Source organism: Taurulus bubalis, assembly GCF_910589615.1.
Source record: "Taurulus bubalis genome assembly, chromosome: 12".
Classification (NCBI taxonomy): domain Eukaryota; kingdom Metazoa; phylum Chordata; class Actinopteri; order Perciformes; family Cottidae; genus Taurulus; species Taurulus bubalis.
The window spans coordinates 19,855,776-19,879,734 of NC_136600.1; the positions used below are offsets into that span (position 1 = coordinate 19,855,776).

The 23,959-nt window shown below is 42.9% G+C and overlaps 1 protein-coding gene across 1 annotated transcript in view; it reads left to right on the plus strand.

Annotated features, from left to right (window-relative positions):
• Positions 1 to 95: 95 nt before the first annotated feature.
• The window catches only part of itga8 (integrin, alpha 8), a gene marked incomplete at its 5' end in the record, with an annotated part of 33,590 nt that continues 9,726 nt past the window's right edge, over positions 96 to 23,959 (plus strand). Inside the window, 18 exons of the mRNA XM_079228153.1 lie at positions 96 to 289; positions 581 to 711; positions 3,437 to 3,537; positions 3,616 to 3,739; positions 5,239 to 5,300; positions 5,820 to 5,865; positions 7,808 to 7,933; positions 8,099 to 8,143; positions 9,625 to 9,668; positions 11,074 to 11,130; positions 11,336 to 11,388; positions 11,472 to 11,677; positions 14,107 to 14,304; positions 18,541 to 18,586; positions 18,729 to 18,836; positions 22,724 to 22,779; positions 23,204 to 23,361; positions 23,515 to 23,646. Coding sequence (XP_079084279.1) covers positions 96 to 289; positions 581 to 711; positions 3,437 to 3,537; positions 3,616 to 3,739; positions 5,239 to 5,300; positions 5,820 to 5,865; positions 7,808 to 7,933; positions 8,099 to 8,143; positions 9,625 to 9,668; positions 11,074 to 11,130; positions 11,336 to 11,388; positions 11,472 to 11,677; positions 14,107 to 14,304; positions 18,541 to 18,586; positions 18,729 to 18,836; positions 22,724 to 22,779; positions 23,204 to 23,361; positions 23,515 to 23,646 — 1,887 coding nt within the window. The remainder of the gene's footprint in view (positions 290 to 580; positions 712 to 3,436; positions 3,538 to 3,615; positions 3,740 to 5,238; positions 5,301 to 5,819; positions 5,866 to 7,807; positions 7,934 to 8,098; positions 8,144 to 9,624; positions 9,669 to 11,073; positions 11,131 to 11,335; positions 11,389 to 11,471; positions 11,678 to 14,106; positions 14,305 to 18,540; positions 18,587 to 18,728; positions 18,837 to 22,723; positions 22,780 to 23,203; positions 23,362 to 23,514; positions 23,647 to 23,959) is intronic.

The following is a 23,959-nucleotide window of genomic DNA, read 5'->3' on the forward strand; positions in this document are numbered from 1 at the left end:
TCTCTCTCCTCCCTCTCCCTCTCCCGCTCTCTTTCTTTTCCCCCCAGTTCCCTCTCATTTGGGGGGAATCGTGCGCATCTGGCTGTTCTTTGAGGATGGAGCGCGCACGGGACTGTGCTTCCTCCGCTGGGATGTTTATTCTCGGCGTGCTGTCGGTTCTGTGGCCGACGCTAAGTGGAGTTTTGAGTTTTAACCTTTACGCAGAACATCCTACGGTTTACAAAGGACCTGATGGAAGTTATTTCGGCTATTCTGTGGACTTCTACCAAGCTTCCTCCGACAGCAACACGTGAGTGCATGCAACATCAGGACTGGAGTTGTCCCATCGGGGTCCTGCAGAGCTAAACTCAACCTGTACATCTAGTTTATTAACCTGCCAAGATATGCTTTTCAGTAGACTCAATATAATGAAATTGAATCAAAATGATGTGATGAGGAAAAATATAACATACTAATGGGACAGAAGATTCCCGCTGCACAGAGCAAACCACAGCTATGAACAGAAAATAATATATGAATTAGAGAGTTTTTATAATGCATTGTACACTTTCCAACGTGTACCTTGTGTGTTTGTTTTCAGCATCAGTGTATTGGTTGGGGCTCCCAAGGCAAACACCTCTCAGCCCGGCATTGTGGAGGCTGGAGCTGTCTACTACTGCCCCTGGCCTGGGCTGCCGGACAGCTGCAGACAGATACCTTTTGATAATTCCAGTGAGTAACTTGAAAGCTTAAAAAAAATACTTCACAGAAAATAAATTCATGAAAGAGCTCCTCCGGTTTAAACTGGCTTTAAACATGTACTTTAAACAAGACTCCTGTTCGGAAGGATTTGCAATGTGTTGTGTCATTTTTGATCGGTGGCCCCAGATGTTACTGAAGCAGTTTCGTAACCTGTGTGTGGAGTTGGCACATGTGCTGGTTCATAAAATAGAGAGATAAAGACATATGGGTCCCATCAGCTTCATCTAACAAAAGAGATGGCCGGCTTGTTTGCTGCATGGTACAAGCCTGAATCAGGTTGATTATGGTTTTCAATATGTTATTATCAAAGTCAACTGTCCAATCAGCCTGTGTTTGTGCGTCTAATGTCTCTGATGCACGCTTTTCCATCTGAGTAGTGTGTGTGCATGAGGTAGAGAGGGAGAACAAGTGAGAAAACGAGAGACGGAGGGGAGGGGGGTAAACTGTATGCACATGGGAATTTAGTTCCCTTTCAGAGGAAAGGGGGATTGAGTGAGGTCTGCTTTTTATTAGATTTCGAAAATGTATCCCTGTCTCCTCTCTCCACCCCTTGTCTCTCTCTCTGTGTGTCTCTGTCTCTCCATCAGTCTATTCCCCTCTCTTTGATTTTATGGGTTTTCTTCTGAGGATTTCTATCATCATTTGAGGACCACAAAAAAGATGATAGAAGGAGCTGACCGTTTGTTCCATAACTTTGGTGGAAGTGGTTCAAGCTGCAACGAGTATTCTGTCGGGAGAAATCCTTTATCAGACAGGATCCTGAGAAAGTTGTAAGCAAACATGAACATTAGATTGTGGCAGTGTTAACAGTATCAAAAGCTCAAGTCTTAGTCAGGAGGGTTTAACTGTGGATGGAGCTGCAGCAGCATGTGACACTGGCGTAAGGATTTCAACAGATGACTGTCATGATATTTACGCTGCTGTGTGCACATGCATATGATTGGATGTTTTGCCTGTCAGCTGCTAGCCACTGTATCAGCATCAGCTGATGTATAAATTAGTTGTTGAAGTATGAAGCTGCTGATAGCCGATAGTCAGCTGATCGTGCATGACATCATTGTTCTGCCTGAACTAAAGAAAGGCTCCATGAGATGAGGGTAAACTTCCAAAGTTAGGATCATTTTCTTGTCTTTCCCTAAAGTTAATTATGTGTTATTTTCCCCAAAGGGGTTAGTTTTAGTGTGAAGTGTTTTAGGGAAAATTTCAGGTCTGGGGGTCTAAGAATAAACACACAGGACCAGATGTGTGCGTATGTGCATGTGTGTATCTATACACTATGTGGGTGATTGATGACAGTGGCTACGGTAGATATTTCTAGAGTTACAGCAGACCCTTTATTACAGGTATAAACCAGACGAGGAGACATATGCACTCTTGTACACTGTTAAAGAATATCAGCACGCGTGGTGAGCATATGTGTGCACTGTACTGGTTATTAATCCATATATCAGCCTCACCTGTCACTGAGTACGTGTGTGTACCTGTGTGGCTTCTGTGATGTTATGCAGATGTGTCACGGGGATGATAGTGATTGTATGTCTATGATTAGAGACACCTGGTCCCTGGGTTATTTTTGCTGATCAATTGCTTTTTAATCTATCAAAAAACGATACAGGCATCTTTCATAGAATTATTTAGCGAAATATACAGAATTATGTTTTACATAAACTTGATGGAGCAATATTGCTCTTTTCTTAGATACGCTCTTCTTCTTAAACAGGGTTTATTGTCTCTATTATTTATATACATATATATATATATATATATATATATATATATATATATATATATATATATACATATATATGTATATATATATATATATATATTTTTTTTTTTTACTAGTCCTGGAATTAATAATAACTTTCATGACCCCGGTTCTTTAAAATGTTAGGTTTATAATATGATTAGAATTATGCACTTTCTTATTCAATATAGTAGTAATTTTTCTTAAGATATTGGAATCATTTATATAAAAGCATGCAAACACACAATTTGGACAAAGGTAGGATCTGCCATAAATGATGATGGTGACAAGACATACATTTATTTAGACTTAGATTTCAAATCAAATAAACTCTATAACAATCCACTGTACACCTGCTCGTATGAATGTATTGTCTGCCTGTGTGTGTGTATGTGTGTGAGTGCCTATTTTAAGTGTGTATGCATGTGCTAAAGGAAGGTGTTTAATGTGCAGGGGTCGGCACCGCTCTAAAGACGCAGCTGGTCTTTAACAACGCTGGAAAATCTTTACAACGGAGCAAAGACACACATGAATTCACACCAAATCGAACACTTTATTGTGAATCTGTGTGTGTGTGTGTGTGTGTGTGTGTGTGTGTGTGTGTGTGTGTGTGTGTGTGTGTAGGCTAAGTTAGAGTCTGAAGTGTGAAGTTGTTGTACTTTAAAGGAAAAGCTTCGACAAAAAAAAAATCCCCCAGCATCCTGACAAATGTCTGTTTCTGGGGGCAACTGGTGTTTTGAAGTTGGTTATAGGCTCGTTTAAGACTGCTGCTGTTTGTTCTCGCTTATCAAGGACAAATGCTTTCCACTCACAAAAGCGGAGCTGCAGGCCTGCAGCCACATGACCACAGTTAATATCAGCGTTTACTGGTGTCATTACAAAATGTCTCTTTCATTCTCTTTTTTTATGTTGTATCCACTTCCCCTCTGTCTCCGTCTCTCTCTCCAGATAACAGGATGATAAAGGTAAACGGCACCAGAGAGCCTCTGGAGTTCAAGTCGCACCAGTGGTTTGGAGCATCTGTCAGGACGCACAAAGGAAAAGTGGTGGTGAGTGGACATGACATGAACTGATATCCAAAGTCAGTATTTCTTTAAACGGGAATCAGAATTGTATTTGTTGTGCAGGCATGTGCTCCTCTCTACCACTGGCGGACAGTGAAACTCAGTGGGGAGAAGGACCCCGTTGGGACCTGCTTTGTGGCCGTCCAGAATTTCAGCGCCTACGCAGAGTACTCACCCTGCAGGACCAGTGAGTCACCGAGCAGCCTCGTCTTCCACTGTCTCCATCTCCCTGTGCCTGCCCTCCATCCTCCCTTCCTTTGTTTCTCTCTTTCTCCCTCAGCTGTCAGCATGAAATCAAATTAACCGTAGCATTCTGCATGTTAGGGAAGTGGCTTTAACAGACCATGTCTTAATATTCAGTCACATGTGTCATAATATGGCATAACGTTTAAATACGCTACATTGATTTTTCATGTCGGCCTACAGATCATAATATCTAGGCATCAAGTAGGGACGGTTAACGCAAATCATACACAGAACATTTCTCACTTCCTTCTGGTAGTTTGTAGCCATGCTGATAGTTTTAGCTTTATTTCTCCAGGTTATGATATCTGCCTCTGAAATTCCATCCTCCACCTCACTACTAACTTAGTTTTTGTCATTAAATAATTCAACGGCATACATTTCCAGTAATAGTGTGGCTGTTTCTCAGGATAATCCACAGACACTGTAAACCATTGTCATTGAAATGACCATCTCTTAAAGAAATAGACCCAATGACAACTGTTGATGGCGTGTTTTTAGGACTTTTTAAAATGAACTTCTATTGTATTTACGTGGCAGCAGAAATCTCAGACATATATCTCAAAACCTGGCCAAGTGAAATCAAAAGGTGAGGCAATCTGTACGTATGAAATGACTCAAATGCAGCGAGCAGACTTTCCCTCTCTGGTCTTCTTCTTTCTGTAAATGAGATTCATGGGATTTTCCGAGACTGCTCCCTTTCTTCACCTCCAGTTTTTTCTTTCCCTCTTGCTTTTTCCCTGTGACCCCTCTCCCTCTGTGTAGTGATACGAGGCACCAGCAGAGTATGATAAGGAGAAATGGAGGCTATCAAGTGGCACATCGTAAACAGCAGATCAAACACAGCCCTTATCATCCTCTCCATTATCTGCACTGCATAAAATACCTCACTGTTCACACTTGCGTGCTCCCATACACACAGATTAGCAGTTACTCTCCCTCTCGTGCTGAAAGGTCGTTAAAAATCTCTCTTTTGCTCTTTATGTCAGTTCTAACTAATCAAGACTAGAATAATCACATTTTACACTCAATTGTTCTCAAGGGGGGAATAACGCTGGAGAGGAAGTATTTCTTTATTATGTGTTTAAGTATGATTTTTCGGCCTCCGACAGCTGTTTTTCTTCTTAACATGAATCTACAACCACTCTATGACAATAACTCACTTTATGTTTATATGTGCACGTGTCGTAACGCACAATTAGTCTTCACCTCAGGGAACACTTTATTATGTGCACATAAGTTCTGTTTCATAATTGCACAGTTTAATGCAGAAACACATCCCAGTGGTTCAGTAGCAGTTTCAGTATTAATCCAATAGAAGTAATGCTTTCTGCAAAGTTAGTTGAGAGTTAGTTGAGAGTTCCATAAAATGTATCTTTTTAACAAGTAGCATGTTGTTGTAGTGTTTGAAAGACATGGTTGTGTGTGTTGTGTGATTTACAGATGACCCAGACCCAGAGGGACAGGGGTTCTGCCAGGCTGGTTTCAGTGTGGATTTCACCAAGGTAGAGATTGTCGCAACAGTTGTACATTATCACCATGACAACCCCCTGCACACATCTCGTTTCCTGACAAAGTGCAAGCCGAGGGGTTTCCTTCAAACACAAGACCTCCCTCTGAGATTTACTGACACTCGGAAGATGAGAGCACTTTTTGTCCCTCAAGGAGCCTCCTGATGTGACCCATCGCCTCTGAACACAATAGACAAAACACGCACACACATGCACATTCTTTGACTGTATAGTCAATGTGAACTGTGACCTCTGTCTCATGCTCCAACTCTACCCTCCTGTACAGGAAGTTGTCATTCTCCACAGGATTTCAACAGGAATGACAGCAGGATTCATATGCATGCACACACACACACACACACACACACACACACACACACACACACACACACACACACACACACACACACACACACACACACACACAGCTACACATATGATATACCCCTGTAGTCTCAAACACACACAAACATCTGTCACATGACTAACCCTAACTAATTGTATTTATTCCAGGAAGGAATGCTGGTGGTAGGAGGACCTGGAAGCTTTTACTGGCAAGGTAACAGCAGCAGCATTTGGTCTCTCTTTTGCAATGATTTCATAAATGGGAAGGTGTTCAAATGTGGGAAGAGAATGAAGAGGAGTTTAACAGTCGGTCCGTTCAACAGCCCACTTGCACACGCATGCCAAATCTGCAATTTCATTACAGGAGTCTTACGAAGTAGAAGGTGGAACGAAATGTGTCTCTTTTTCTTTCCTTTACTGTGTCCCTCCCTTGCTGCTCTCTGTATGTAACAGTGTAACAGGAAATGGGTGTTTGGGCTCTGTAATGAGCTGATCGGGGGGTAATGGAGTGTGGAGGAACTGCCCCTCTTCCCCGTGATAAAGCGCAGAGCGGCTTGGAAAAGCCTCAATGAGAGGAAGAGGCTCAAGGGCAGGCTCCAGGGTCAAGAAGGACAGAGGAAAGGTGGGGAGAACGTGAAGACCGATAGAGGAAGAGAGCAGGGAGGACAGCGGGAGCCATCAAGGATGGTTAAGGAGATGATAGAAACATGTTGAAGCATAAAGGGGAGAAAGATGAGAAGTGAGGGAGTAAATTAGGCACAAAGAAAGATGAAGAGAGACGGATCTTCTGCTCGATTGAAGCAGTGCTGAGGTCAGCTAGCTGGCTGGATATGCAGCGCTAGTCAAAGCAGAGGGATGAAGTGTCTTAATAGGTGGAGACACAGATTGTGTCAGAGTTTAGCTGTTGAAGTGTAGCGCTACTCCCCCAACTCCAGGTGTGTGTGTGTGTGTGTGTGTGTGTGTGTGTGTGTGTTATCCGAGGTTTAGTTGAGTGAATCGTGTTCAAGCAGCTATTGTAAGGAGGAAGGAGACAGTTTGTGATCAGTTGCGCAAATACATTCCTCTTTCCTTTTTTTGTAACCCCCATGTGTCACTTCACGGCACTTCCTTTTTTTTAGAAAAGAAAAATGGAGCAAGAGGTCACAAAAAAAGAGAGAAAGACAAAAAGGGAAAAGTGCTCAAATGTTTCAAATCATTTTGGGATGTTTGGCGTTGATGCTGTTGTTACATATGGTTAAATAATAAATGCTCCAGCATACAAAACCGCTGTAGACACACATCACAGACGGCCTAATGGACTGCTCCCTCCATGTGCCCTCAGTGTGGCAAAGCTTGCTGCCTCCAGTTAAAACACTTCCTCTGAATGTTTATAAAAGCACTCAGCCTGGATTTTATAGCTTCTAATATACAACGATTATCTTCAGACTTCAACCTGAGTCATCGTGAAAAAAACTAAAACTTTTTATATACAATCTTGACGTCTCTTGGTGTAAAGGACACTTAAAATTCGCTGCAGTGACTAATGCAGCTGTGTTAACAGTTTGTAACACGGCGTCTCATCAATCAGATAGAGGTTTAATAATGAGTTGATATAGTGATATGTTATTCTGGAAGATAAACGTGTGTGTGAGAGAGAAGAAGAGGTAGAGGGGAAGGGAGGGTTAAGAGGGCACATTTTCCTCCCGTCAGTGCATACACACACACATTAAGGAGGATTTATGGGAGGTTCAGGGCGGCCGAAGATAAAAAATCATTTGTTTGTTTGACCTCTTGTTCAAGAGCAGAGGAAAGGTGTTGTTTGTGCGTGCTCACCTATAATTCAAAACCCATCGCTGCAGAGAGGATATGCGCTTTCTTGACTTTAACAAAATAAAATGTACATAATGTACGAGTATTTTTCCAGCTTTTCCTCTCCCGACGATGTGTTTTAGCTTTCCTCAGGGAAGACTTCCATGTGCCGTCGGCTCCGTGCATCTTTCATGGAGAGCAGATGGGTCAGCTCCAGCAGGGTTGTGTAGCAGAGGGCAGCGCCGCTCCTTTCATGGGGTCTGAGTGGAAACCACTGGCCAGGAACAGATGTGACTCTCTCACCCTGAGTGTTTGTTTTCTATTTATCTGTGTGTGGTTGGTGTGTCTTTGTGTTTGTGTGTGTGCAGGTCAGGTAATGACAGCGGGCATAGCTGAGATACTGAACGGCTACTCTTTGAAGGCCGTGCTGAGACGGGTTCCAGGAGAGAAACACACTCGAGCTGCTGAAGACACACACGACGACAGCTACCTTGGTAACACTCATTTACAACACAGACACACACACAAAGTGAAATCGGTTTTGATCGAAATCATAATTATACACTACATTTCACATTTCACACACAGTTTAAACCGAGCATTTACGTACAGGGTTAATCCTGCCCACATGTCATCATGTGCAACCAATTTCTCTCTAGGCTACTCTGTGGCAGTGGGGGAGTTTACAGGAGACTCTGAACAAGGTGAGAAAGCCAACAATTCATTACAACTAACCACATGCCGCAATAGAGAAATCACTTGCTAACAACAGCAGCAGCCGCCTTGCAACACCACCTGAAACACTCTCTTCATGTTCATGATGCCAGGGCCAATGTGAGGGGTGTTGTACGGTGAGCGATGGGGAGTGGACAGCTGGGTGACAGTGACTTGGTCTGGACTCAAAGGCAGTAATGAGAACCGTCTCTGTATGTCTGGGTCGCGACCCTGAGGGGACAGGACTTGAGGAACTGCTGATAAAGGGATTTCCTCTCCCCAGTTTTGTCTGATTAGAATGATCAGTGGCAGACTCCGCAGACCTCTTTAGGTCTAGAGTGAGTCTGCAATCTTTTCTGGACTTGAAATATTAGGTGGAAAGACAGACAGGCACCAACACAGAGCATCGTTTTATTAAAGACGTGCAGGTGGGGGAAAGTGCGAGTTTGTTGAACCTTTCAAGTGAAAGGGCAAAATATTAGATTTCTCGAAATGTACAAATTGTTTTAGTTGTTCTTAAATCCACTTATAAAGACACTCTGGTGACTTGCCAGCCCTGTGTTATTTGGATTCGCGTCTCTATGCAAGCTTCAGATGCTGCTGACGTTCATTCCCATGCCATCAGTTTGTCAGCGCTACAATTGAAACACAGAAGTCATTTCAAAACAAAAGCTCAGCTCTTTTATTAAAGAAAATACGGAGTAATATAATGTAACCACTGTCATGCTACATCATATTTTAAACCATTTTATATTGCTTCCTCTTCAAACACTGTCACCACACACTCACTATTCACACACGAGACCCTCCTCCCCTTAAGCCACTTCAGCTTCCCATTCATAATTTCCCGTCTATCAGAGCCTCTTTGCTAATCACCGTTTAGTGGGATCTTTGCGGGACAGCTTCACATTTACATACCCCCATGCCAATCCCGCAAAGGCCCTGAACCCCCTCCGGCACAACACATGTCAGGGGAGTCTTAACGTGAGCCTTAAGAGGTTACACATGCCTGTTGATGTGTTGTGTTGTAAAACGAAGCTTGTTGTGGTCTTGTTCCCGAAACCGTCTTCTGACTGGAGAACTGGTCGTTACTGGGAGTTCTGAGTGAGGATGGAGCTGGGAAGTCCTGGTTTATAGGCTCGTGGTTGAACCTTTTGGGTCGAGCTGGAAGGCAGGAAGAGGGGACGCTGTCTTCTCTCTCTCTCTGTGGGTCCCTCAGATCGTCCCTAGGAGTCTACTGCACCACACTCATCAATCAATACACAAGCACAGAGCACCCAATCACTCAGTGTGTTCTCAACAACACTTGGCCCTTCTGACAGGGTGGGCTTGGTCAGGGATTTGAGGGTTCAGTGCTTTGAGGCAAACCTCTGATGAACCCTTTCTTTCTCTATAAGTATTCTTACACATACACACATACACACACACACACACACTAGTCTAAGTCTTTATTTGTTTGTATGTTTCCCAGAGCTGATAGCCGGAGTCCCAAGAGGAGCACAGAACTTTGGATATGTGAGTATGAACTGAAATTCTACAAAAGCAACATTTGTTTAGTCAGTCTGCAACAAAAGCATTGTGACAGACTGGTGACAAATTAATGGAGTGTCTGTTTGCATCTGGGACAGAATAGTCACATAGCAGCTATTTACATGTATTTATTACATTTGCTCCTGAATTTAGCAATAGGTAGCTGGCCATAAGCCTTTCTAATTAATGCAGATGTTGCGATATAGGTAGGGATGCACCCAGTGTGTGAAATACGGGAGGTGTCAGTGGGGTCATTTAAATCACAAGAATTATTTGTCACTTGAAATTGGCACTAAAATGTCGTTTAAATGCTCACTAATAGCCAGCAGTTTTCATGATTCAAACTGCAAAAATGCAAACGGATGTGTGGCAGTCTATGATCTCAGCGAGATAAGTGGATACACATGCACACAGTATACAAATAAAGTCTTCTAGATTTGAGCTTTTACTGTACACATACATATCTACATAGGTCCGAGAAATAATGTATGTGCGTCTATGTAAACTGTAGATGGCCTAGTGTTCTCTTATGGGAACATGTCCCCGGGGCTGACAGTGTCAATCCTCCCTAATGACACACAGCTTCCGCTGCATGTGGAGGGCGGTGACCCCACCTAACCCCACTAACCCTTCTCCACACACGACCCCTAACCCTAACCTGTAGTGCAACCACAGGACTAGCTACACTGCACACACACATTGCAAGAGTGTGTCTGGACATTGTAGCTCCCTCCTGTACAGACAGTGCACTGTGAGTGTCAGAGAGGAGGGGGCGAGTGTCATGAGCGATGCAGGTAGGCCATGTTAGAGGCCTGGCACTTGAGTAGCTGTCAACCCAGACTCAGAGTCCATGAACATTTAACGTTGAAGCTAGTGATTCAATATTGGTGTTTACACATCCTCATCTGTCGGTGGTCATATCCCTTTTTAGTGTGTCTTTGAGACATCTGTGAATGGGTTAACGTGCATCCTCCTGCATGTGTGTGTGTGTGTGTGTGTGTGTGTGTGTGTGTGTGTGCGTGCATGTGTGTGAACGTGTAGCCCCCTGGCTGTCTCCATGTGGTTGTTATTTTAGGTCTTATGAAGGAATTCTCAGCCTCCCCCCTCCGTCTCTCCCCACGATCGGGGTTAGGATGGGGGGAAGGAGAGAAAGTTGATGGGGGAAATGGTTAAGGGACAAAGATGATGATGATGGTGGGGGAGGGCAGGGGGGGGAAGGGGGGCTTGAGTAGAATAAAAGCTTGTTTATGCTTTTTTAATTCAAGCATTCTTCATGTGACTGTTTGTCAGACGACTTGGCTATGTTTGCTCTTGGAGTGCTAAGAGGACAAAGCCTGGTGCTTTACTACTCACACTGGATTGCATCTGACATTCTATCTGCTTGTTTTAGGTGACAATGATCAACTCCACTAATCTGACCTTCATGCAGAACTTCACGGGGGAACAGGTATGAGCATTAACACAGCACGGTCACTGTCTGTCATCTTGCAGGGCAGCATATACTCCACTGCACTATGGGCACCAGCTGAGAAGGATTTTCTTCCATTGTTGAGTGAATTAAATTCAAATGGGTATACAAATTAAATTAGATGAAATCATGTATTGAATTTATGGTTGAAAATATTCATGTTCCTTTGTTGTCTGTCCCTCAGATGGCCTCCTATTTTGGCTACTCGGTGGCTGTCACTGACCTGAATGGAGATGGGTAAGTAGAAAATGTCCATGTCACTCTGGACACATACTCTCTTCTGTCTTTTGTGACATTGAAACTACAGCTTATGCCTCCAGGACCGACGATGTGCTGGTTGGAGCCCCCCTCTACATGGAGAGAGAGATGGAGAGCAAACCCAGAGAGGTGGGGAGAGTGTACCTGTACCTGCAGATGGCCCCGCTCACTTTCTCCAAACCTGTTGCACTAACCGGCACACACACCTTTGGGCGCTTCGGCACGGCTATAGCACCCCTGGGAGACATCAACCAGGATGGATACAATGGTATGCTGAAAGGGTGAAATGCAGAAAGAGACAGAGAAGAAAGTGAAAGGGACATACAAGTTAAAAAAGGAAATTTAACCAGATGAGAAACAAAAATATGCAAGAGGAGAGAGACAGCAAAGAGGAAAAAAAAGAAAGAGATGAGAAAATTGAACAAAATAATTTCACATGTTTTATGTGGCAGTGTGTGAACCTCTTTCTCTTGTACTTGTCTGGCCATGTGCAGCTGTTGTCTCCTGTGCCTCTTGGACTGTTGTGTCTCTTACTGAGGAAATCCTATCAGATGCTGCTGCTTGAGAAACGTTAAGCTCTTCAGCCAATCAGGAAATGCAGCGATGAAAGGTTGTCTGCGTGAACTTATTTCCTCCTGTGATGATCAGGGATAAGGCCATGTGTGTGTGTGTGTGTGTGTGTGTGTGTGTGTGTGTGTGTGTGTGTGTGTGTGTGTGTGTGTGTGTGTATGTAAGTGTGTGTGTTGGAGTTATTTTTAACTCACCAGATGTGCCCTGAGATAAAATCATCTGGGAGTTTCTGTCCAGCAGCCCAGAGTTCATTCCTCTTCAATGTGTTTGTTTTATTGTCACATTGATTGGACAAAGACACATGTGCACACACACACGCACACACACACACACACACACACACACACAAATCACGCAGCCTGCAGCCCGCAGCCCAAATGCTTCATCAAGCTAAGGCATGTTTAATGCTGCTTTAAAAATGAATGAACTGATGCACATCTGGTCCTCACATGACATCAGTCCCACTGATATATGTTTTATTTATTTATGGGGAGTTAATGTGTGTGTCCCACCCCTGTAAACGCTTTAACCGTCAGATCAATAACCATTGGATCAATACTGAAGCTTTCTCTGGCCCAAAACATACTGTAAATCACACCAGGCTGTCTGTCAGGATGTTGGCTGTCTCTGAGAAGGAGATGGAGCCTCTCTGCCAGCTGCAGTGATATGCAGAGAAAATACTTGTTGAGAGTTGATCTAATGAGTACAAGTCCATGTCTGCGCATGATTTCATTATTTGGAATTACGGCATCGGCATGGAAACATTGTAATCAGGGTTTTCAGCAGCATGTCAAATGACTGTGTTCAAGTACACCTGTGCCCGTGTGTTCCATCCGTGCATAATGACTGACAGATCTCCTGTCTGTCTGTGATGACACTGAGACTCGGTGTCCTTCCTCCTCCCATAGCAGAGACCTCATCACTCCATTTTCTAAAATGATTCATATAAGCACAACCATACCCATGTCCTCTCGTCTTCATCGCTTCATCCCAGCTGCAGAATGAAACCGTACAGTTTAGCTAATTAAACTTGCAATGTTAAAACAAAAAAAATGGTATCAACCAAAACTGTTTGTCACCATCGCTCAAAGCGTCGGCCTGTTTCTGTCTGTGAGTAACGATCTCCTACAGTTTTGGTCTCAGTGATCACAGTGGGTGTTCTGCCATTTTGCTGTTGATGTTGATGTCTGCATTAAGTGGGACTTTCACATTACTTGAAGACAATTTTTTATTTTTTTTTAAGTAAGATGTTGTTTTACACCGCTATTCAGTTATGTACACATACTAACACATCGACACACAGGCGTACGCACACACAGGCTCATATATACACTCGCATACACACATGGTTGCATTTATCCTCTCTACCCCACAATCGGCTTCATGTAGAACTAGTTGTTTAGGCTGAGAGGGGGGGGAGGGGGTCCGCAGACAAACAGGATGTCTAGAGGTGTTTGGACAGTTATTGCCCCGCCAGATAGCCTACTTTTATACAGAACAGTGCAATGAGTGGACATTAAGAGATTAAAGATAAACACAATCTGTTTGCATGGTAAAATCTAAAACGTATCATATCAGGGCAGGTGCTGTATGTTAATTGTTTTATCTCTGTTTTCATGTACTACAGACAACTTGCACTCACCACCAAGGCTAATATTGTTAACAATAAGGCCATTCACACAACAAGCACACAAACACTATGCCCTACATCAGAATCCACACAGCGAACTCGCTCTCTTTAAACAACCTGTTGGCTTCGTCATTTGCGGCTGAAAATCTTTTCTCGTATTCACCAATGATATTTGTGAATAATTGTTTTCAATTTGAATAATGAATACCGTTGGACATAGTCAAAGCTTTTAAAATATTTTTTTTAGAAACAATTGCATGTGAGGCAAGGTGGAATGGGATAATTCATTAGTGAGGTTTAGAGGCCAGACAAGTTTAACAGATGAGTGAAACCAAAGGAAATGAAAGAAAAGAGGTAAATGATCAGTGCAGGTAAAGGAAGGCCAAGCTCTTTTCCTGCTCTCTTTTCTCCTACAAGTATGTTTTCCACTGACCCTGTCTCAGAGGAGCCTTTATCCTGCTGATGTCTAAACCATGCGTATGTGTGTCATCTCTTAGACGTGGCGGTGGGCTGTCCGTTCGGAGGCGAGGAGCGTGGAGGCAGAGTATTGATCTTTAATGGGAACAGAGACGTAGCCACGCAAGGCCTGACGCTGAGCCAAGAGCTGAGAGCGGCCGGGACCCCCCGTGGCAGCTTGCCTGGATATGGATTTACTCTAAGAGGAGGCCAAGACCTGGACAACAATCAGTATCCCGGTAAATACTCACACTTCTCTTCTCAACTCCCCATGTTATAATCAAAATTCTTTCTCCGACTTGCATTCCTTCACTTTTCCACTTTCCTTCCAGCTCCTCTCATTACAGCCTCCCTCCTCTTCATTCTTGACCTCCACATGTCATGCCCCCCCACCCATGCTCTTCTCAACTACCATCCCCTTGCTTTCCTGTATTGCTTTCCTCCTCTACTCTGGTAAAGTCATCAGTCAAAAGAAGGGGGTACAGGGATGAGTGCCAATGAACTGCTGCCTCATCCATTCTCCGCATGTTCAATCTGCCAGACAGTCAAGCTTCAGGCCATATCCCTAAAACCTAAACCCTAAATCCTGTAGCATTCAATCAAATTACATGCAGCAAACTCCACACCGTATGTGAATTTACTTACTTTACTGATCAGCTTCCACTTCTGACTTTACAAAACGTATAAGAAACCTCATAACAGTCCTAAGAGACCGGAAAGTAATTTTACAAGTGCGAAGCTGTTTATGTACAAGAGTTTTTAATAGAGAAAAAAATCTATTTGAAACAAAGCAGGTCTGTAAAACCACTGTTTTACTACCTCATTTTCTCCCTAATTTAGAGCCACTCTGCACTCAGCATTACTTTGGCTTTGTGCTTGCACAGATTAGGCTGAAAAGGAGAATTTGTTTAGTTTTACCTATTATTTTCTTTGCCCCCACTCCCTTTCCTTTTCATTCTGCTATAATAACATATTTCTTCATTCTCCAAACAGGACATCAAGGGACACACACACAGGAGAACACACAAGTTCACATGTGTGGCTTGTGATCAGTTTCACTGGCAGCTAGAGAGTGTGTTGAGCGTGTGCCAGGCTCCAGGTCAAAGCTAGACCCTGTGCAGACCCACTTCAAATCAGAGACCCCCGAATTAAAAACCTTGTACTGTAAATACACACACAGGGGATACAGGTTGAAACTTAGGCTTGTGGAGGAGGAAGTGGAGTAGAAACTCATGGGTGGCATAGCTTTCAGCCAACACACACACACGCTTCATATAAACACGCACACAAAAGAACATGCAGCGCTTGTGTCGTCTGTCATTAGAGAGCTGGCTGACGGAAGTGAAACATACACGCGCACACACACACACACACACACACGTACAGAGTGTCGTTAGCAGGGTAGTAAAGTCACACTGTTCAAAGGAGCCAGAGATGTTTGATCAGTATTATGAGAGGACTGCTCAGGCGTCTGGGAGGCCTGCTCAATCCGCCATATGCTCCCATAGAAGTAAAATGTCATTAGTCTACTGCAGGAACAGAGAGAAGGAAGATGGTGATGAAGCTCCACTTTTTTTTAGCTTTAATCCACTTGTTTTCCAAAAGATTATATCATGAATTTATGTTTGGATTTGATAGCTCACAGCAAGAAAAGAGAAGAGGAAGAGACAGAAATGGCAAAGATTCAGAACGCGAATAAAAACGCCAGCCACACTTCAGGTCTGCAGCCCAGAATGAAGCTTCATTGAACTACAGACAACTGTAGCAGCAGAGTTGATGTTTCCAGTAGAGGCCAATAAGCAATATGGTTCAGGCGAAAGGACGGAGTTAAGTTTAGGGTCAGCTGTGTATCGGAAGGGGGTCAGATTGCCTTAGGGTGCATTTAAGGTTCAGCCAAGAGGTCAAAGGTCAAAAACTGACAATGTTTTACCTGTCAATCACAGTGAAGCTAGCTAAGAGAGCCACAGACACAGAGACATGTTGGGGTCGGTGATTTGGATGTGTGTGAGGGGTCAGTAGGTTGGTAAGTAGGTGTAAAGTGGAATACTGGACTCATGTCTACTCATATTTTGTAGAAGGAAGAAGGTAAATGATGTAATTTGCGTTTTTTCTTTTTTTGTTCCCATAGTATTATAATCATATACACCAAATTTACTTTGAAACAAAACCTATTATATTAGTCAATCCTAAGAAAATCCTTCGCAATGTGGAACACCCAAATCCCCTATCTGTAGTGTAAAAGAGGAAAATGTAGAGAAAATATGTAGTATACTTGGCAAATTACCCAATAGCCTTAAAATCCCACACATGCACACAAGAATTAAAAAATCTCCCATTTCTTTCTTAAATCCGCCTACTTTTCCACTGAGTGCCATTGACCTTTGGCATTTCATCATGGAGGCCAGTCCCCTGCAGCTAAACAGGCAGTCAGAGCAAGCAGCCAGTGACAGCTTGACAGTCTGTCTAAACTCGGGATGGAGGTTGTGTTTTCACAGCCCAGGACAGACACCAACAGCTAAAGCAGCTCAGTTACAGCCTATACCTGCATCTAGACCTGCCATCAATGAGCGGAGTGTATACGAGAGTGTACGTACTGGTGTGTCAGCCCATGTGTGTGGGTATGATTCGCTGTGTCTCTATACATATGCACTAACCTCAAATCAGCAGTGGCAGGCAAGTTTTCCTGTGCATAAGGAAATGAGATTGACATGAAGAGGAAAGTGGGCCGTTATGTGATTTAGCCCTCGGTGCAGCCATGCAACGCTCTCACACTCTCACACACACACACACACTTTACCCCAAAGGTGCCCTGTCCACAAATCAGTCTCATGTCATGCAGCGGTTTTGAAAGCAAACAAAAGAGTGAGGATAAGGAGTGCAGACAACTACTGTATTGAAGCTATGGCAGGACTGGAGTTGGATTTCTTGGTTACACAACTCCAACAGCGGGATGAACAGAGGAATTTGGACTGGGAGTGAGGTGGTCCCTCTCTCTCTCTCTCCCTCTGCTGAAAACACACCTTGCGTCTGATGGCTTTCACAGATTGCAGCGTAAAGGCCAAGTGCAGTATCCTCGGCCCTCCCTTTTCTATCATTCCTCCTCCTGAACTCTTCCCCCCCTTTTCCGTACCTCTCCAGCTGCCCCACAAAACCCACATCTTGAGGTCCTTTCTTGTTGCAGGATTTTCGATACAGCACACACACACACACACACACAGACACACACAGACACACACAGACACACACAGACACACATAGCCACATACTCACATAGCAACATAGCACACACTCCAGGGGAAGAGGGACAGAGTCTAAATGTTTAATGCTGTGGTTTCAGGGGGACTCAGTGACTGTAGCCAAAGGCAGAAACAGATGTGCCTCTCTCAGATTCAATTAGTCCCTTTCTTCTTAAATACGCAGGAGAGGAAAGACAGCAAATGACAAGAGAACACTTCCACCATCTTTTCTCCAATCCTGTCTGCAGCAGGTTACCACAGATAGTAACTGATTTAGTTGCTTCTTAAATATGATTATTTAGTGTTGCTCTTGTCATTGTAAACTAAATCAATTCAAGTTTTCAGATAATTTTCATGTCATTTTTTACTTTGCTTCTATTATTTTATAGGCCAAACAATTCATGAATGAATCATAAAAAATAATTAGAGATTACTTAATAATGAAATTAATAGTTAGCTTCAGCCCAACTTGCTTTTCACTGAGCAGCATGAGGTTATTCTGTCTTTCTCAGGATCACACAACTGCTGCATCTGGCTGTGATGGCTTGTATTTATTAAGTGCCTCTTCAGTTTCACATTGTTTTAATCAGCGTGTGTGTGTGGCTGGCTTTCATTGGTATGTGTCCCCTAACTGCAGCCATTAAATACCAGGCTCTATTTTAAACTCATGAGAGCTAATTAAAAGTGTGTGTTCATCACAAAACCCATGAAAACAAATAAAAATCACGTATAGATGAAATCTGTTGCTGCTTACAATTAGGAGCTGCTGAGTGAAATGTGATTGGAGCGATGTGAACGTTCTAATGGCACTGGAATGCAGCACGGGGTCCCTATCTCACAGCACACACACACACACACACACACACACACACACACACACATGCATGATTAACTCACAAACATGCATGTTGTGTATTTAGTATGTATGAATTTAGTCTGAGCTGGGTCATGTGTGAAAGTAAAAACATAGATATCAGACAATGTCAAGGCAGTGTGTGTGTGTGTGTGTGTGTGTGTGTGTGTGTGTGTGTGTGTGTGTGTGTGTGTGTGTGTGTGTGTGTGTGTGTGTTTGTGTGTATTAAATGTGAGCAGTCTGTGTTTGATGAAGATTACTGGAGACCTTGAAATCAGTCCCATCTGTGACTTTCTTTGAAGCTCTCTCTCTCTCTCTCTCTCTCTCTCTCTCTCTCTCTCTCTCTCTCTCTCTCTCTCTCTCTCTCTTTCTCTCTCTCTCTGCAGATCTAATCGTGGGGGCGTTCGGGGCAGGCGAGGTGTCGCTGTACAGGTAAGAATGAACAAGCCGTTCTGTCTCATTTGAAAATGCTTGTCAGTGTAGATTTGTTTCTCACAGTTTTGTTCGTTTCCTCAAATGATTTGTTTGTCAGATTGTGTTACAGTACGTGTGTGTGTGTGTGTTTTGTGTGCAGGTCTCGAGCTGTGGTGTCTGTGGAAGCTGCAATGATCTTGACTCCCAGAATCCTGAACCCCGATGACCGACAGTGTCACCTGCCTGAAACAGATATCATGGTTACCTGGTAAGAAGGGCATGCTCAAGTACATTTTAATATACATATTTATGTCAATGAAGAAAAACTTGTAGAAGAAGTAAATGTAATTAATATCCCAAACCTAAGTGACACATGATGCCTTAGAGTACCACTGACAATTAAACAAACAAATGTTTTCCCAAAGAATTTACAATATATTTTTTATTTGTATGTTCCTCGAGCTCTTCACCACAGTTCACAATGTTTCGTAATTGTTTCCAGCTGTGTGGACTATCCTCCAGTTTCGCTTGGCATTGTATCGTGGGGCAAAAGCGTCCATCAATGCCAAACTCAAAAGCTGAAATTAAAAGTTAAATCTAAATAATTTAGTAGATTCAATCGTGTTAACACTCCAGATGCTCTTAGTTATAAGTTGTTTGCAGTTTTTGGAGACAGGCCGTGTGTGTGTGTGTGTGTGTGTGTGTGTGTGTGTGTGTGTGTGTGTGTGTGTGTGTGTGTGTGTGTGCGGGTGCGAGTGCGGGTGCGAGTGCGGGTGAATTCAAGCTAAAGGGATACATATCTAAAAGAACTAGAAGACGAATGAGGCCCACTCCTGCACTGAACCCCAGAAATGTGCCACAAATCGTACAGCTTATACTGTGTCATAAATTGAAAGGCCGTATAAAGTATACGCATTCACAAATCTCACACACACAATAGTTCACCCCTGTGCTCTAGACATCTACCATCAGCCAATGTCTGTGTTTCTAATGCAATAATTTAGAAGTACACTAAAAAAGCATACTCATATAACCTGGAAATAAAGATCCATGAGAACCTGCTATTAATTTAAAACAGCATATTTCTATTTTGATTATGTTATTGTTCCTGTGGGTAGCAGGCTGGCTTTGAACAGTCTGGGGGTGTGTTTAGTTGTGGGGAACGGGTCTAAAGGTTCCTGCTGCTTCGCCACAGTCTATTGTTGGTCCAAACTTATTGGGGCTGGAACCGCTGTCTGACTGTTTGGATGGAAAAAGTGTGTTCGGCAAGTTAAACATCATAATGTGTGTGTGTGTGTGTCTGTGTGTGAGTCTTGGCAGCAGGTGAAAAAGGAACAGGGTTTGGATCGGATTGACAGAAAGCACTAAATTGTGGAATTCTGTCAAAACATAACTCGGTTTATTAAAATAAGCCGCCATAAAGGTTTGGTCGGCGGTATGGAATCAGATAGGACTCGTAGGACACAGACATACACACACACACACACACACACACATGCACAGAGTCAAACAGCAGCTCGTAGAATTATGGGATGTCTGGGATGTTTTGGACATTTTAGTTGTGTCCCTGTGGTAAGAGCTGGAGAGACGCATGATTGGAGGTTAGCTCCAGTTTACGGGGCTGATGTATTACAGGGTAAAGCATCAAATATTTTGAAAAACAAGTATCCAGCAATCTTTGAAAACCCAGAGGGTCATTTAACAACACTAACTATATATATATATATATATATATATATATATATATATATATATATATATATATATATATATATATATATCCATCCATCCATTAACTTCCACTTATTCAGGGCTGGGTATTATTGAATTAATTATATAATTATTGCTCCATTTCTGCTCTCAGCTCTTCAGAGCTTTTATGGTGAGTTTAAGCACATTATTGATGATTTTCTGGCTTGCAAATGTACTCTTTTGGTTTCTTCTTACCACTCTCATAGTCGGCCACAGGAGACAACAATTGCTGGCAAACAATCTCTCAAATAGGACTCTATGCTACCAACCTACACAAAAGTAATTAGCTAGTATACATAGTGGAGTATTTTGCAACTAAGAGCTGCAAAGAGCAGGATGTTTTTCTTCGGAGTTGGTGGAGAGAGAGAATTCATATGCATCAGGTGGACAGAAACGCGACTCCAGATGTGTACTGGTGTTGCCCCGTATCTGCAGGATGTGTAAATAGGCACCTGTTTGCTAACATGTTTCAACGTAGGAGGTGGTTATATGTCAATATTGTGTTAACAGCTTGTTTCTGCTCCCCAAAAGGTGCTAAATTGACCTTCTGTGTTTTCCAAAGATTGCAGGGAAATAATTAAAAAAAAATCTGATGCTTTGCTTTGTGTCTTGAATGTAATTGTGATACATGATAGGCACAAACTGGGGCTGGATGGATGAAGGAGGGGTGGAAAGGGAGGGGCAGCTCCTTAATGACCCGTCTTGAATTGAACGTTCTTTCTTACTCATTAAGCGGACCCGGGGAAGTCAGGAGAGGGATTGATGTGTTCCTTATTTGCAGGGAGGGCCGTCTAGCAGTGTGTAGGGTGCTGGAGCACAGATGCATTTAGGGGGGAATTACATACAGTAATGACTAACCAAGCAACAGAGCTGTTGTCAGTAAAATGGAGGTCATTTCCGCACTGCATACGCTTAAGTTTGACACACAGTGCTTATTAGAGTCACGCTTGAGCACACACACCCAAAATCACAAAACACACACATGCTTACATGCAACACATATTAAACACACATGAAACCACCTGCAGTGGTCAACTTGACTTCGGGGAGTCATTTTTAAAATAGAAACCTGTATTCTATCCCACGCACATGAACTCACATCTGCATCCCACATCATCACCATCAGGAAAACTACCTCATCATTACTGTGTCATCTAATGAGGATACTAATTATTAACAAACACACAAGCATCCAACATCTGTTTTTTGGAAGTTGGAGTGTGTGGACTGAAACCAAACAAACAATATTCGCATGAAGTCATTTACCTCGTGCCTCATGTTTTTAGTCTTCAGAATCAGGAGCATTGTGTCTGCAAGCTCCTAAGATTAGTCCATATTACCAGTGCAGAGCTCCCTGTGTGGGAGTCACTTTCCTGTTCTTGATTAGAGAGGTGATAACACACACACACACACACACACACACACACACACACACACACACACACACACACGCACACACACACTATTGTTGCACACACATTCTTACACATACATTAATACACACTAAAATTGAGGAAATGCAGAAATGTTTCCCAGTCTCCCATGTCTGTGTGTCTAATTGAGGGGCACACAGGGCCCTCAGCGGTATTTACCACTGCCTCCTGGAGCACAGGAAGGAATTAATGCCTTGCTTAAGGGCAATGTATTTAGCTATATAGTTTGTTTGGTTAATGATTTTGTCATGCATAGAAATAAGAGGGAAGAGTGTGGTTGAAACATGTCTGGAATGAATGAATGAATAATATCATTGGAGCGGAGTGTGTAGTCGTAATTTCTTCTAAATAAGTTATTGCTGTGACAGGCACCTTTTTTGGTGTTGCATAAACCACACAACTCATGTGGAAATTGTCTAGGTAGTAATTATGACCAGCCGGCATTGGCTTACAAGATACCAAAAATCAAGATAAACCACATATTAATGCTAAAGCCAAAAGTAAATTATAACAATTCACATCATATTTCCAGACCTCCATTTCCACAGCTAAATTACTAAAACAACATAATGTAATTCTGACCTTTTTAGATACATTCCAGTAAAGACAAATGAAAGACTCCATGTTGGCTTATTTTCAAAGCTTTTGAGAAAGAATAACTTACTACACATCCAAATTAAGCAAGCTCTTATTGTACTTATTAAACGTGCATGGCTTACTGTTCTTACCGGTATTATATTCTGTATTATGGTCTCAGGAGTGGGTAAATATTTCAGAATTAGAGGTGCCAATAGGAATTAGACTTTACATGGTGTCACCATTGCTTTTTGTTCACTTTGTCAGTCTGGATGTGGGTCAATACACACATACGTGTTGACGTTGTACAATATGCAAACAGTTCACACAATCATCACAGTCATCTCTCTCTCACTTGTTTAACTCTTCATCGTCCGATATTCTGTTCCTCCAGTCTAAAGGTGGACGTGTGTGCAGCAGTGAGTGGAGTGGGGATCCCCAGCGCTGTAGGTGAGTAGCTGTGCACAATGTGATGGAATGATAGAGGGAGGCAAAGTATTGAGGTTGGGACGGCAGTCAGAGCCACCTCCAACGTACATCTCATTAGAGTGTCCTCTGCCACACCAATCAGAGTGGAAAACAAGGGCAAGATGGAGGGTGGAAACCAGAATAGGGTAGACAGAAACAAGCAGTGGAGGTTTAAAGTACATTGTTTCCACTGTCTAATGATGCTCTGTCGAGTAAAATGCCTACAAATGGCTCCTTACTTTGTGTCTAATAGAAAATCGAGTACACATGTCCACACACAAAGGAATTAGAACAGTTGAGGAGTGTCTAATTGGCTCGATCGTCTTATCCCCACTCACTGTCACTACACTCGTGCTTTCCTCTCAACTCAACTCCATCCATCTCTGTATCACTACTTTCTGTCCAGACCTGAGAGCAGAGCTGCATCTGGATTGGTTGAAAGGCACCAGAGGCGGAGTCAAGAGAGTTTTGTTCCTGGACACCCAGCAGCCTCAGCGCACTGGGCTCCTAAAATTGCGACACAACAGCCCACATGCATGTCTGAGCTACACCATTTACCTGAGAGTAAGCAAATCACACACATATTCATGAGCAAATACATGAGCTTTTGCACAATGTTGTGTATCCTACATCAGCTGTGCAACTGCTCCGATACTATTCAAACAAAACAAAGTTGATTTACTGCACATTTCTCACCTCTTTCTGTTTCTGTCTCAGGAGGAGGAGGATTTCCGGGACAAATTGACCCCAATCTCACTGGCTCTGAACTACAGCTTGGCTCCACCCGTTCATGGCCAAAACCTCCCACCTGTCCTCAACCATTACAGCAGCACATTCCTTCAAGAGCATGTGAGTACATATACAGTATAAGTATGATATAGTATAAAGTAGATTATCATTGCTGAACTCAGACCTTCTTGCCAAGTGAAACTTTACTGATCAAAAACGTAGCTTTGGCCCCAAAAGAGCGAGCCTGATTAAGACTATGTGAACACACATTGCATGCATTACAAGAAGGGTAGAGAAACCATAGAGAAAAAAAAGATTAAATTACATTTTTAAAACAATCAAACCCAACCTCAGCCCGAAGTTGGGTGTGAACTAAACCTAAAACATACTCTTTTGTGCAGGACCTGTATAGCACATCTATAGTGTGCATGTT